Source organism: Rhinichthys klamathensis, unplaced genomic scaffold (genome assembly GCF_029890125.1).
Source record: "Rhinichthys klamathensis goyatoka isolate OS25496 unplaced genomic scaffold, OSU_Roscu_1.1 h1tg000011l_1, whole genome shotgun sequence".
NCBI classification, from domain to species: Eukaryota; Metazoa; Chordata; class Actinopteri; order Cypriniformes; family Leuciscidae; genus Rhinichthys; species Rhinichthys klamathensis.
The window spans coordinates 13,184,133-13,197,526 of NW_026606564.1; the positions used below are offsets into that span (position 1 = coordinate 13,184,133).

Here is a 13,394-nt window from a genome sequence, read left to right on the forward strand (position 1 = left end):
GGTGTTATTAATGAACACACATTTCGAATGTTGTATTATAATCTCTTTATTAAAGTATTTTCGATTTGATGTGTATCTGCGCTAGTTTTGCGGAGAGTATACGGTTCTTTAAGGTCTGGAGAAGTGTGTGTTTGGCAAGGGTGGGCTGGGACGTCCCAACACCTCTCGTTTTTCTTCAACCTTGTGTGTGGCCGCTCGCTTTGCACGGCCCGACCTCCCATTGGACAGCTTAGATGTTGTTGGGAGGAGTCTTACTGGCAGCAAAAGGGGGAAAAGAATTGAAGTGCGCAAAAGTATTATGTAGTGACCGATGCTTAGTGTTCAGAAGTTTTCCAATGCGCGCTCCGACAGAAAGAGGTGGCAAGTACGCGAGTCTGATCAACACCCGGTCCGACAGTCACATTTTGTAAATACGGTGGACTCTCTCGGGTGGACTGCCTTCCCAGTTTCAGAGGAGGCGCATTTCAAGGGGATTTGTGGATTGCTTCAGACTTCTTGACGTCTGTTCTTCGCCAGCACCGTTTGGAGAGAAGTCATGCAGGCGCGCTATTCCGTCTCCAGTCCCAACTCGCTGGGAGTTGTGCCGTACATCAGCAGCGACCAGAGTTATTACCGGGCCGCCGCCGGAGGGGGGTACACCGGGATGCCAGCCCCCATGAGCATGTACTCTCACGCGGCCCACGACCAGTACCCCGCCAGCATGGCGAGGGCTTATGGACCGTACACGCCGCAGCCGCAGCCCAAGGATATGGTCAAACCACCGTACAGTTACATTGCGCTCATCACTATGGCCATCCAGAACTCCCCGGACAAGAAGGTGACCCTTAACGGTATTTATCAGTTTATTATGGAGCGCTTTCCCTTTTACAGGGACAACAAGCAGGGCTGGCAGAACAGTATCCGACACAACCTGTCCCTGAACGAGTGCTTTGTCAAAGTGCCGCGCGATGACAAAAAACCTGGCAAAGGCAGCTACTGGACCCTCGACCCGGACTCGTATAACATGTTTGAGAACGGCAGCTTTTTGAGGCGACGACGGCGTTTTAAAAAGAAAGACGCTGTGAAGGATAAGGACGACCGAAATGTTAAAGAACCACCGTCCCGCCAGCAGCAGCAGCAACAGCCGCAACAGGGCCGCGACCAGGAACAGTCAGTGCCCGTGCGCATTCAGGACATTAAAACCGAGAACGGCACGTCCACGCCTCCGCAGGCCGTTTCGCCCACGCTCAGCACCGTTCCCAAGATTGAGAGCCCCGACAGCAGCAGCAGCATGTCGAGCGGCAGCCCGCACAGCATCCCGTCCACCCGCTCTCTCAGCCTGGACAGCGCCGGGGAACAGCACCACCACCAGGGCCAGGGCCAGGCCCCTGCGCAGGGCTTCAGCGTGGACAACATCATGACCTCCCTCCGCGGCTCGCCTCACAGCTCCGGCGAGCTCACCCCGTCTCTCGTGGCCTCCTCGCGGACAGGTATAACCCCCACGCTGTCCCTAAACTACTCTCCCAACCAGACGTCCGTGTACAGCTCGCCCTGCAGCCAGAACTCGATCTCCACTACCTCCAACGCCACCTACCATTGCAACATGCAGGCCATGAGCTTGTATGCGGGCGGAGATCGCTCGGGCCACTTGGCGGCCACCACCACCGTGGACGAAACTCTGCCCGATTACTCGATCACGACCACCACGTCGTCCTTAGGCCACGGGAATCTCAGCTCGGCCCAGGAGGGCCACCATCCGCACCAAGGGCGCCTCGCCTCATGGTACCTGAACCAGGCCGGAGACATTGGCCATCTAGGCGCGACGTACCCGGCGCAGCAGCAGAACTTTCACTCGGTTCGAGAGATGTTTGAGTCGCAGAGAATCGGTCTGAATAACTCACCGGTGAACGGGAATAACAGCTGTCAAATGTCGTTTCCCCCAAGTCAGCCCATATACCGCACGCCTGGGGCTTTCGTGTATGACTGCAGCAAGTTTTGACCAAACAAGTGTTTTTCGAGCTTCTTCTTTCTGTCGTTGTTCTTGATTTCCCCCCTTTTTCGTCAAAACCGAGAGACGCTGATATTTACCCGTGATGGACTGAACAGAAACAGAACACAAACACTTGATGTTGGTTTGTTAAGGACAGTGTTACTTCGAATAACACGTAAGTCTTCTTCGTTTTTGTGAGCTATATGCTGGGCTGTGTTGAAATGCGTCAGACGTTTATGGACTTGTTATTACGTGTAAATTGCATATAGTAATTTATTTCTAAAGTGTAGCCGGATATTATGGACCAAACACCGAAAAAAAGTGTTTCTAATTTGAACTGCATTCATTGTCCAAATGTTCCATTATAACAAGGAACGGAACATGTATTACGCCATATTCTTTCAAACTATCTCCTTTTGTTGAAAAAGTATTCTGAAGGAATTAACTGCATTGTTTGTTTAATAAATTGTCATGCTATTTGAGTTAAAATTAGGCTTCGCCTGATTTCTTAAAGCCCTGAACAGAACTGTGTGCTAGCAGAGAGTAACAATAATGCCAATCACACACATAAATGATCCAAATATGCGTATTTTCAATTTTACTGGCGTTACTGTGGCACAGTTGAGTGTTGTTTGATCCGAACCTCCGCATAATCTTAAAATGCCTCTAAATGTACATTTTGAAATGAATATACTTTGATTACACACATTGATTTATATCAAAATAATCACAAGCACAATAATACAAATTAACCCTATTTCAGCATTTAAGGGAATTATGAAATGCTAAATATTCATTCATTAGTTCCGATATATGCTTTTAAAACTAATTTGAGCTATATTTATGTCTAGGTTTTTAGTCATTTTACAATTACAACATTTTTCAGTGTTTTCAGTTTTCCATAAAATGTAGCAACATTTTTATTTATATACTTAATAAATATATTGAATATAAAATATCAAATAAAATATCTCGTGATTTAAAAAATTTTTTTAACTCCTATGAAAAAGTCAAGTGGAATTCAGGCGTATCATCTTATTATTGCTATTAGTAGTAGTAGTAACAAAAAATATCCAATTATAACCTAAAAATTGTATATATAATGTATCTATTTTCTTAAGTAAAAAAAATCGTTTGACTTGATCAACTTCTATTAACAAAAGTAATTCTGATCAGGTAAAGTAGCCTAACAACTGCAGATGTTCTGTTTTAGACTGCAGTAGAAGAGGTAGTAATAAAATCAAATGTTGCAATGCACAACCGTTTATATTTTAATTGCTGCGAGGTGTCGACGTGTTTTGCTCTAATTTGTCCTTATTGCTTTACGCAAGTCCATATGCCAGACGCGTCTGTCATCATCTTGACCTGAGGCCTTTGGTAACACTGTTTCGGTCATTGTAATTCACCGCTTGTGTTCAGTGTCCACGTGTTTACTTGCGCATAGCTTGGTTAATATCATACCAGACATGCCAAAGATGCTCAAATCCCCACTGGAGGATTCATCGACAGTTGAGCTTCATAAATATAATTCCATATGGGCGCGTCTTCAGAAAAGGCCTAATATACAATAAAAAAAAACCTCCAACTCACAAAAACAAAATAGGCAAATCTTCCGAGATTTATTTGAACAAGCACTACTCAAGTTAAAGAAATATCTCTAAAAATGCCCGTATGTTTAATAGTTGTGATTTTTTTTATGCACATGAATTCAGAAGTGCTATTTGGTATGGTGATAGCGACTGGTGCCTTTTTATGTTTCTTCATTTTATTAAGGAGATGTGATAATACGAGCATTTAGAGGGCTTTTAAGTGATCAGACTTTCCTAAATAAGTAAGTAAATAAATAAATACAATGTGTGTAATGGCGTATTTATCATGCTTCTCGAAAGCTTGCTGCTAATTGTGAATATGTTTTAAATGTTTGTTTGTATTATTATTATTATTACTCCAAAAAAAAAATGCTGGGTTGTTTCAACACACGTTTGGGTCAGATATGGACAAACCCAACCGTTGGGTTTAAATTGAAGTTAAAAATGTAAACATTTATTTGTTCCACATCTTTTTTTTATATCTGTCCCAAACATGTGTTGAAACATTCCATAATTTTTGGAGCTATATTATTATTATTACTGACAATATTGTGTTTTTAATTTTTTTATTGTGTATTTTTAGTCTGCAGCCCAGTGATAGGCCCAAAGACCCGAGGGCAAACGCACACGTGTTCTCATTGGTTGGCTTCACATATTTTCATTGCATGAGCGGTTGGTAGTGATTACAGCGGTTAATTAATCGGCCAATTAACTAGCGTGCGTCAACAACGCGTCTCGAGTTTGCCTCTTTCACTCGGTATGGTATGTGCTATAGGCCTACATGCGCCCATATCATCTTCGGTTAGAGTTTTTCTTTAAAAACGTGGCTTTTTCATCTTCAGTTATACATACGCATCTATATAAAAAAAATCCCAATTAAAAAAATATTCATAACAAATGTAGGGTATTTTAGAGAAAACGGCGAAACTACAACAACGGCAATGACAACAACCGAAAATATAGATTGTTTAATAATAATAATAATAAAATTAAAAACTGTCTATATAATAATAACATCAATAATACGTTTCAGTATCATACGCCTTCATGTATGAAACCTGACAGTTGCAAATTAAGTTAATTTGTGCAGCTCATGTGCGTCTGGTCACAATGAATTTTGGCCTTTCCTTGCGCATTCTCTCCCCACGAAAAAAAGAAAAGTTGTAATCATGCTCATAAAAGTCATTAGAGCCTTTCCCGAGTAATAAACAAACGTCGTGTTAAGCGCAAGATTGATGGCGCCCTCACAGAACGGGCCAGGTCAGGAAGGAATAAAATTCAATCAGTGCGCAGGACTCATTTTTCATGAGACGGAAAAGGCAGAAGGGGACGGGGGTCAACAGGGACAGGGAGCACCATCAACAATACCTCAGGAGAACAGCGAAATCCTCGTGCTGTGGACTCACAATCACACTCTTAAATCTGGAGGATCGCAGTCTGAATTATAGGCCAGTCCAGGTGAAGAGACGCATATTTTTTGGCCTTCATTTTGGAATTCCACTTTTCATTCGAGCTCGTGGAGTTCAAACATTTCGATTTTAGGCTAGATTTATACGCGGATTTTTGCACAAGGCCTATTTTGCTTTGACAACTCGGTTTAATCGCCTTCTAATTTTAATGTCCAAATAGGCCTTACTAAATGAAATGCATTTGGTCAGTCTCAAACTATTTTTTTACCACCAAACAGATTAGGCTATACAAGCTATTTAAATGTTAATAAAGCATAGCCGAACAATAATTAGCTTATTAGCGATATGCAAGCGGCTGTTGAAGCGTAAACCAAACATATTTCAGAAGGCTAAATTATGTATTTTCATTTATTTATTTGTTTGAAAATATTCTCTTCATTTCAGTTCTAAATATGTTGGTAATAAAATGGCACAAAACCCCGATCATCATTTGGTTCAATGTGTTTCAGACACTTGTTTTTCTTTAGTTTTTTGTTGGTCGTGCATGCTTTCCCAGATATTTAGGTCGCACCTCCATTTTGATAGGCAATAGATTACGCATAGCAATGTACAGCTGACTGTTATTTTAAAATACAATAGATATTCCATTGTCCACATGCAAATGGTTCCGCCACATTCCTGTAAGCATATCCACACACTCATGGATCTGAATCAGACACAAAAAGTGCTTATGTTCAGCATTCCTTTGATGTTTCTCTCTTCAAAACATTTCAATTTCCGTTTATATCGACGAGCAAGAACATCTTATGACGATTTCACTCAACAGGCAAAAGCAATTGATTTTGGTGATATGAAGCGTGACTCGATATAATCTCTACAAAGGTAGCTATATGCCACAACTGTGACTCACTTAAAAACACAAAACAAATTCATTTTATTCATGAATAGCACTTTGTGAAAACAAATCTATAGAAGTAACAGGCCTAGGTAAGCTTATTATTCTATTTATATTATAATATTATATTGCACAGAGTTATTATACCTTTTTAAAAATGATTAAAATGTTACTAATTTAAGTTCATTGCGTAATCACTTATCAGTCAAGTCTGTGGAGATGCAGAATTACGCACTCAAGTCAACTCTCGTTGTAGAACCGATCCATTAAACTCTTCACTTGCTGAACTATTTATTTTTACATCTACGTTCGTTATTGCAAGAATGAACGAATATTACGTTGTGTTTGTTTCAGTGTCAAGATCGTGATAAGTTGCTGGGCTGCTGAAGATATGTACATGGCAGACTGTGCTTCGTTCAATTGATCAACAATGTAAAATGCATGGTACAATGAAAACAACAGAAGATGCGATATGAATTTCACCCGAACTGGTTTCGCGGTCCAATTCCAATAAAGATAACTCGAGTTTGTTGCTACAAGGAGAATGTTATCAATACCTTTACCCGCTAACAAGACAGATACAACATATGATTCAAATAGTTTGAATAATTTTACATTAGTAGTGTTTTTTAAAAGCAACCAATGCATCTTCTGATAGGCTGATTTAGTTCTTATTATTGGCCCGGTTGAAATGAAGAAATCATGTTCCGGATAAAAACGATAGGCTGTGTTTTTTTATTTTTTATTTTAGAAAATACACTATTTAACAAATAAAAAATAAATAAAATAAAAACATAATCGTAGCCTACTATATTGTCCTTCAAATGTATGTGGAAATAGAGCGGTTTAGCCTATTTTCAACTGAATTAATATTTTCCTGTCTCGTCTTCTACTTTAAAAAAAATTCAAATACAATAGCAATAACATTACTTATGTCATAATATGCCTAAGAGTGTTATTATTTTTGTATTGGTCAGTATTTATTAATCTAATTTTACTAAGCTAGTAACATAACCAGCTCAATCACAGTAAACGCTCATCCTCCACCGTGCACTTAATTTGCATGGCTCGGGTCACGCGCTAAACCAGAGCCACATTGCGGATCAACCCGAGTCGCTATAGACGTTTCCATGTGCCGGTTGAGTGAGGACAGAAGAGTTGAGGAGAGAGAAACACACCGTGCACCTGTATGCTTGACTGAGTGCTGAGGCGGAATGGAAAAGAGCAGTGTCTCAAACTCACAGAGCCCAACCTCAAAGCGCCATCTGTTTTCAATTAGGAGTCCACATAGACTCAGGCTCTGTCTGACAGTCCAACTGCCAGTTAAAGGCTCAAAGACTTGTCCTGAAAAAATATCCCACCCCGTTGCCTCTTTTTTAGCGTACTTCGAAACCTGCGATTTTTTTTTAAGCCGAATAAATGGCTTCCCCACGGATGAAGCGATGCAGAATAAGTTTTTGGTTGCCACTTGGGCAGTTTAGTTTACAGAATCAGCAGATTTTTACTCATGTCGTGTTGAATAATAATAATACACAAATTTACATTTTTACCACATCGCTTATTTTAGACGAAATGCTCGCGTGTGTAAACAGATCCTATGAAAACGAATTAGATCGTACGCATTCACACGAATGAGACAAAACTTAAAATAGTTAGGAATTGCTTTCAGATCGTGTTGCACTTTTCTTCTTTTTTTTTAGCTAATCCTAATTCTAATTCTAATCCTAATGTGTACGGTCACATAATTCGGTGCGCCACAGAATTCGAAAACAAAACTTTTGAATGCCTCAACAATCATCTTAGCCTGACTTAAGAAAGTAGCCCAAGTCACCGTTTATTATTGGCATCTCCATCCAGTCTGAAACTCTCACATACATCCCACACCGCCCATAGCTGGCTCCTGGCCGTTCTGCGCGAATAAAGGGACCAGTGTGATTTTCGACTTCAGGGAAATGGCCGAGCCCACCGACCTTTGGATAACCCAGGTACCCTGGCAGGAAAGCGCGCAGTTTAACACAGGCTCTCCTTGAGTCGGGACCCTCAGCCCTCCTCGCCGACCCACGGGCTCCTACAGCCGGGCTAATTATAGACGCTTTTACCTCAATATCTCGATTCTGCTTCTGTGACATAGAAGATTTTTGTCTCCAATTTAAATTTACGATCAGATTTTCCCCCTGACGTCTTGGCTGCCCTTTCGTATTTTAATTACCTCAACCAGAGAGGGAAAAACATGATCATTTGTGAGAGGTCTTGATGAATGAAACCTGCATGTGAACCTGTGCTTTTTTCCCCTCTTGGGTCAAAAAGTCACTGTCTCTTTCGTGCAAGTTTTAACTGTAGAAATGAGAGCTTGAATGTTGATATCGAAATGAACGAAATTTCATTTACACAAAATGTCGGTATTTTTGAAAAGGTTTAGGCTTGGCCGATTTAAGCTCTTTACTAAATAATACCCGTGTTCCTGGTTACTTGATTTATCACAAACACATAAATTAAATAAACGAACGAATCAATAAAGTTGGAATGACTTAACAGATGTTTTTTTTTCCGTTCAAGATCATTTGACATAAAATCGAGACAACTATCATAAAGAAGTAACCCCGTCGTTATTCACAGTTTGGGGACACATATAATTAATGTCACTAATATCGCACATAATCTTGATTACAGTAGACAATTTTACATCTGCAGCCAACGACAAACATCTGTACCTTTTAAGTGATGCTTTAAAACGTTTCAAGGTTTATATGAATAATATCCAGTGTGACTTTAGATTTTTCTTTTTAGTATTGTTCTCCAGTCAAAAATGTATACCGTAGGCTATTATTTATTATGCCGTTTAGTTGTCTCAATGCCGTGTCCTATTAAAGTGTGTTTTTATAACATAAAAATGTAATAATTAAAATAACCGGTGCACAACAGCACAATCAACAAAGTAAATACATTAATAAAAGTTAGAAATTCTGAACGCATAGGGATCGTAAGCTTTATATAATAAATTGTGGTTGGTTTGGCAAAGGTATTACTCAATTATGCAATGTAACAATAATAATGAATACAACTTTATTTGATTATTTTTAATATTTTATTAAAAAAAATTTTTTTATAAATTAAAATATTTTATTATATTTGTATCCTCTTGTATGCTAAGGCTGGTTATAGGTCACCAATAGGACATACGCATACAGCATGGTTTATGCTCATATTGTTTTTTGTTTTTATTATTACTGCCTAAAAGTAATTATATAGATATGCACAACACCACCATGATAATATTGCACTTTTCCCTTTTCATACAATAAAATGGCACAATAAAAGGCTGCAAAAGACTTACATTGCAAGTATCAGATTTCACAATCTTCTTCATCTTTAGATATAAGTACAGTGTAGGATGAGGATTGTCTTCATAAGCTCATAAATAATATATTATATGGGGATAGATTGTAATCATCATCACAGTGCTGGGCAGATGTTCACCGGTTTCCTTCACGAGTTGTGGGATCTGTTTTTCTGACCAGGATCAGTATAAACATGCAGGAAATCCGAGCCTGGATCTCTTCTCCTGCTTGTATATATACAGGTGCGGGGATTTCGGGACAAGGCATAAGATGAGGTTTTATTTTATTTATTTTTGATACGTTTTTCTCCAGTGGCCAGAGAGCATGTGGGGTCAGAAACACCATGTTTGTTTTACTGAAATGAACAATGGCGGTGCTGTATGCCATGGACAATTTGTGTCATACTTGTATAAAAAATAATGGGAAATGTTTGGATGGACAGGTCTGATAAACATCCTGAACTCATCTCGAAAAGCGAAGCTGATATAGTGATAATGATTTTGTACTCTAGACACAGATATCTATGGTGTATAGCATTTTGAAACATGTGGTTAAAACTACTGTGTGTGTGAGAGGTAATGAAACTGATCTCTGGAAATTAACCTCATAAATACTCCCTATCACCGTAAACAGGATAGTGACTGTATCAGATTATGGCATTGTGTAGATTTTGTAGATGACAAACATAACCTCTCATGTATGCTTGTGTGTGTGGATATTTATACAGGGATCTTCTCCGTGCAAGATTATTCCATGTTTGCACTCTGATTATGATCTGTCCCTGTTCAGAATACCAGGAAACCAGGATTTACCTCCTCAAGCTGAGTGTCATAAACACACACACACACACACACACACACACGTTTCCGATGAGAAAACTGTAGGATGGGACGTGATTGGGTCTTCGTTCACAGATACCTGCAGGGAAAGGTTGTAAAATAAGAGCGTTTGATGATGTCAGCTGAAATGGACAGTCAGATGCGGAGAAAATGATTTGATTACAGACAAACATTGTTTATTTTAGAATAACATAATGTGAATTGTTCACAAAAAGAGAGCAATAAGTAAATTTTGACTTTAGCTGTCAACTAGCTCCTTGTGAAAAAGAAGTGTGCATAATTGTATTGAATCAGCACTTGTGGTGCACCTCAAATCTTAATAATCGAATATTTGTATAAATATTGCAGGTAATATAATGTTAATGAAATAAAAGGCCATGTACAAGTACTAACTTGTAACTCTTTATAAAGAAAGTTGTTTCTTAAAGTCCCCATGTGGTGAAAATCAAGTTTTTAATGTTGTTTATATGTCTATGTGTTGTTTTTAATGTGCTTTAAGACAAAGCATGTGTAAATTCATAAGTCGACAGCATTGCTGAGTATTTTCTGCTTAAAACTGCAGTGAACCAAAGACAGTCTCAAAAACACGGTTTGAAATCGCTGGTGTTTCTGACGTCACAAACGACCTTGTAACCAATCAGATCAACGTGTGATCGTCAGCGAGTGGATCTCTGCGCTGAGTGAGTGAGTGGAGGTGGGGCTCATTTGCATATTCATAGAACCGCGCATACTAAATGAGGCAAGGGTGTCGAGTTACTGTTCAAGCTATTTTAAGCCATGAATAATTTGTTTTCAAGGGGAAAAAAACGTTAAATATTTAGTATTATTATTGACTACAGGAGGACTTTAATATACTTTTAAAAAGTGCACTTTTAAATATATTATAAGTAACAATGTGATTTAAGCACTAAATCCAGCAGAAACTTCAGATTATGAAATGCTCACGACTGACATCACAGCCTGCACCTTAAAGCCATTGGCTGCAGCCTGGGCGATTTTGCCTATCATTTGCATAAAGTTCAGCATTCTTCAACTTTTTTCTGCTGTCAATCCCACAATCTCTGTTGAAGACTATATGGCTCAGCTCCCGTAGAGAATGCATTGACAAATCTGCTCAAGTCTCCTGCGGCTCACACACCAGTGATCTCAGATGTGTCTTCTTTAGAGATCCAGAGGAAATCTCAACATTGCCTCTAACTGTAGATGACGGTGTGTGTGTGTGTATGTTTAGCATTCATCAAAAACCTCAAGCATTAGAATATTCACCCAACAGATGCATGTTTCAAATAATTTATTGGGATTTATGACCAGAGACAAAGGCTATCATATGGATCCAATTATGGGCATAGCAGTAACCTCAGACAAACCAAATACGTCGTGTTTTATCAAATTCAAGGGTCCTCGCTGAGAGCGCTTACACACACACACTGGAGAAACTAAAGTAACGCGGGTGGGGGTCCGGGAGAAATGCTTAAATTAAATCTGTTCAATTGAAACATTTGGCAGAGTTCACTCATATCATACTTTTTATAATGTCTCCAGGAATGTGTACTGCACAAAATACTGGCTTAAGTTACAGGTTAAGATGGAAGGTAAAATCGAGGAGAAATGCAGGAATATGCCAATGGCGATGGTCAAAAGCTGAAGTGGACACTTGATAGTCCCTCACTGATGTTAGTGAAGTATGGCAAACCTCCATGTTTCCCTTTGTCCTTCTTCTCGCTCTCAAAATCAAGAGCACACACACACACACACACACACACTTCAGAGAGACCTTTCAACAGCTCCTTTATTTAACCTGCGTAGGTAGACTTTTTGTTTACATGCTACCATTAAGTTTGGTTTCCTTTTCTTGACCGAGTGTGGAAGACATAATGTCAAAATATTAAAGTCATTGTGTGTGAGATAATTTGAGGTGATGGAAACAACTTTATTTATATAATTCTTTTCAAGCACATTTGATAAAGACAGTTGCATAAAGGATAAATAAACAGTTTGGTGAATTACCCTCATTCTGGCTTCTGTATTTATATTCATGCCAGTGAATAAGTCTGAGCTTGACCCTGGAGAGGGTCACACACACACACACACACACACACACACACACACACACACACACACACACACACACACACACACACACACACACACACACACACACACACACACACACACACACACAGAGGTCAGCTTTCTAAAAGGAAGTCTTGTTGGTAAGTGTCTCGTGCAACACAAACTCGTTTGACACCCATAGATCACTTGCCTGATCTTTTGCTCTTGAAGTAAAAATCCTCTTCATTTTCTTGTTACATGGTTATGTTGCCTTTACATTTAAAAAAAAAAGTTTTATCTTGCACACATACCTATAGAGACCTTCACATTTCCTTAATTACACCTTAATGCTCTGCAACAGTCCTGGTGACCAGTGGTTAAGCTTATTGGAAAACCGTGCCTGTATTCGACAGTACATCTTTGCAAAACTCCAAAAACTGAAACTGAAATGAACACTAGGGGCTATAAAACAAACAACAACTTGTATTACTTTTCACACAAATTGTGTTTAGGGGTCCAGATTATCCATTAATAAAGACTTATTTCCCAATGGTTCCTTGCGCAATATATGTCATGACCTTAAAACACTTTTACCATAGTGCATAATTTGTAAATCAATACATTTTAACATTTGCACCACATAAGCAGATTCATATGTTTAGCATTTTAAGGTAAACTTGCTCGGTAGCTCACCTGGTACAGCTTTACATTTGTGATGTGGAGCACATGAGTCACGTGAAACACGAATCACAAAAAAAGAGCTCAAAAACTCATAGAAGCAACCTAAAATTGCATGGTTTGTGTTATCACTATCGGTCGTGTTCAGTATAGATGCTACGTTAGTTTTAAACGTGATAGAGCATTAATCTTTCATCGCCACTCACTGGACATTTCATTTCCGAACTGCCCCGATACATACAAGCAACAAAAAAAAACGTTTCAAATTAAACTGAACACGCTTTTAGCGCCACCCACTGGAAATTTCACTTAGAAAATGTCGAAAAGCAGATCATTTTGTAGAAATATTGCCACAGGCACATTTTCCCAACGAGTCTGGGTTTCTAAATTAACTCTTTCCCCGAGATTGACGAAAATTTCCGGCTTTCTGTGTTTTCACTGTTATACGGTAGGGGGCGCTGATACACATCTTTTGAAAGAGTGCTGAATCTCCTGATCAAAACACAGGCGAAGAAGAAGCAGAAACAAGCGATAGCATATGTAAGCAGTTGCATATCTAAAATAACCAACGCTATCTCACGATCAATTCATGCGAATTCGTACGAGTGATTAAAAGGTGGCTAAT

The 13,394-nt window shown here is 39.3% G+C and overlaps 1 protein-coding gene across 1 annotated transcript; it reads left to right on the plus strand.

Annotated features, from left to right (window-relative positions):
• Positions 1-274: 274 nt before the first annotated feature.
• Positions 275-2,458, plus strand: foxc1a (forkhead box C1a). The gene has a single exon (XM_056265614.1). The coding sequence runs from the start codon at positions 536-538 to the stop codon at positions 1,976-1,978; it is 1,443 nt and encodes a 480-aa protein (XP_056121589.1). The 5' UTR covers positions 275-535; the 3' UTR covers positions 1,979-2,458.
• The last annotated feature ends 10,936 nt before the right edge of the window (positions 2,459-13,394 follow it).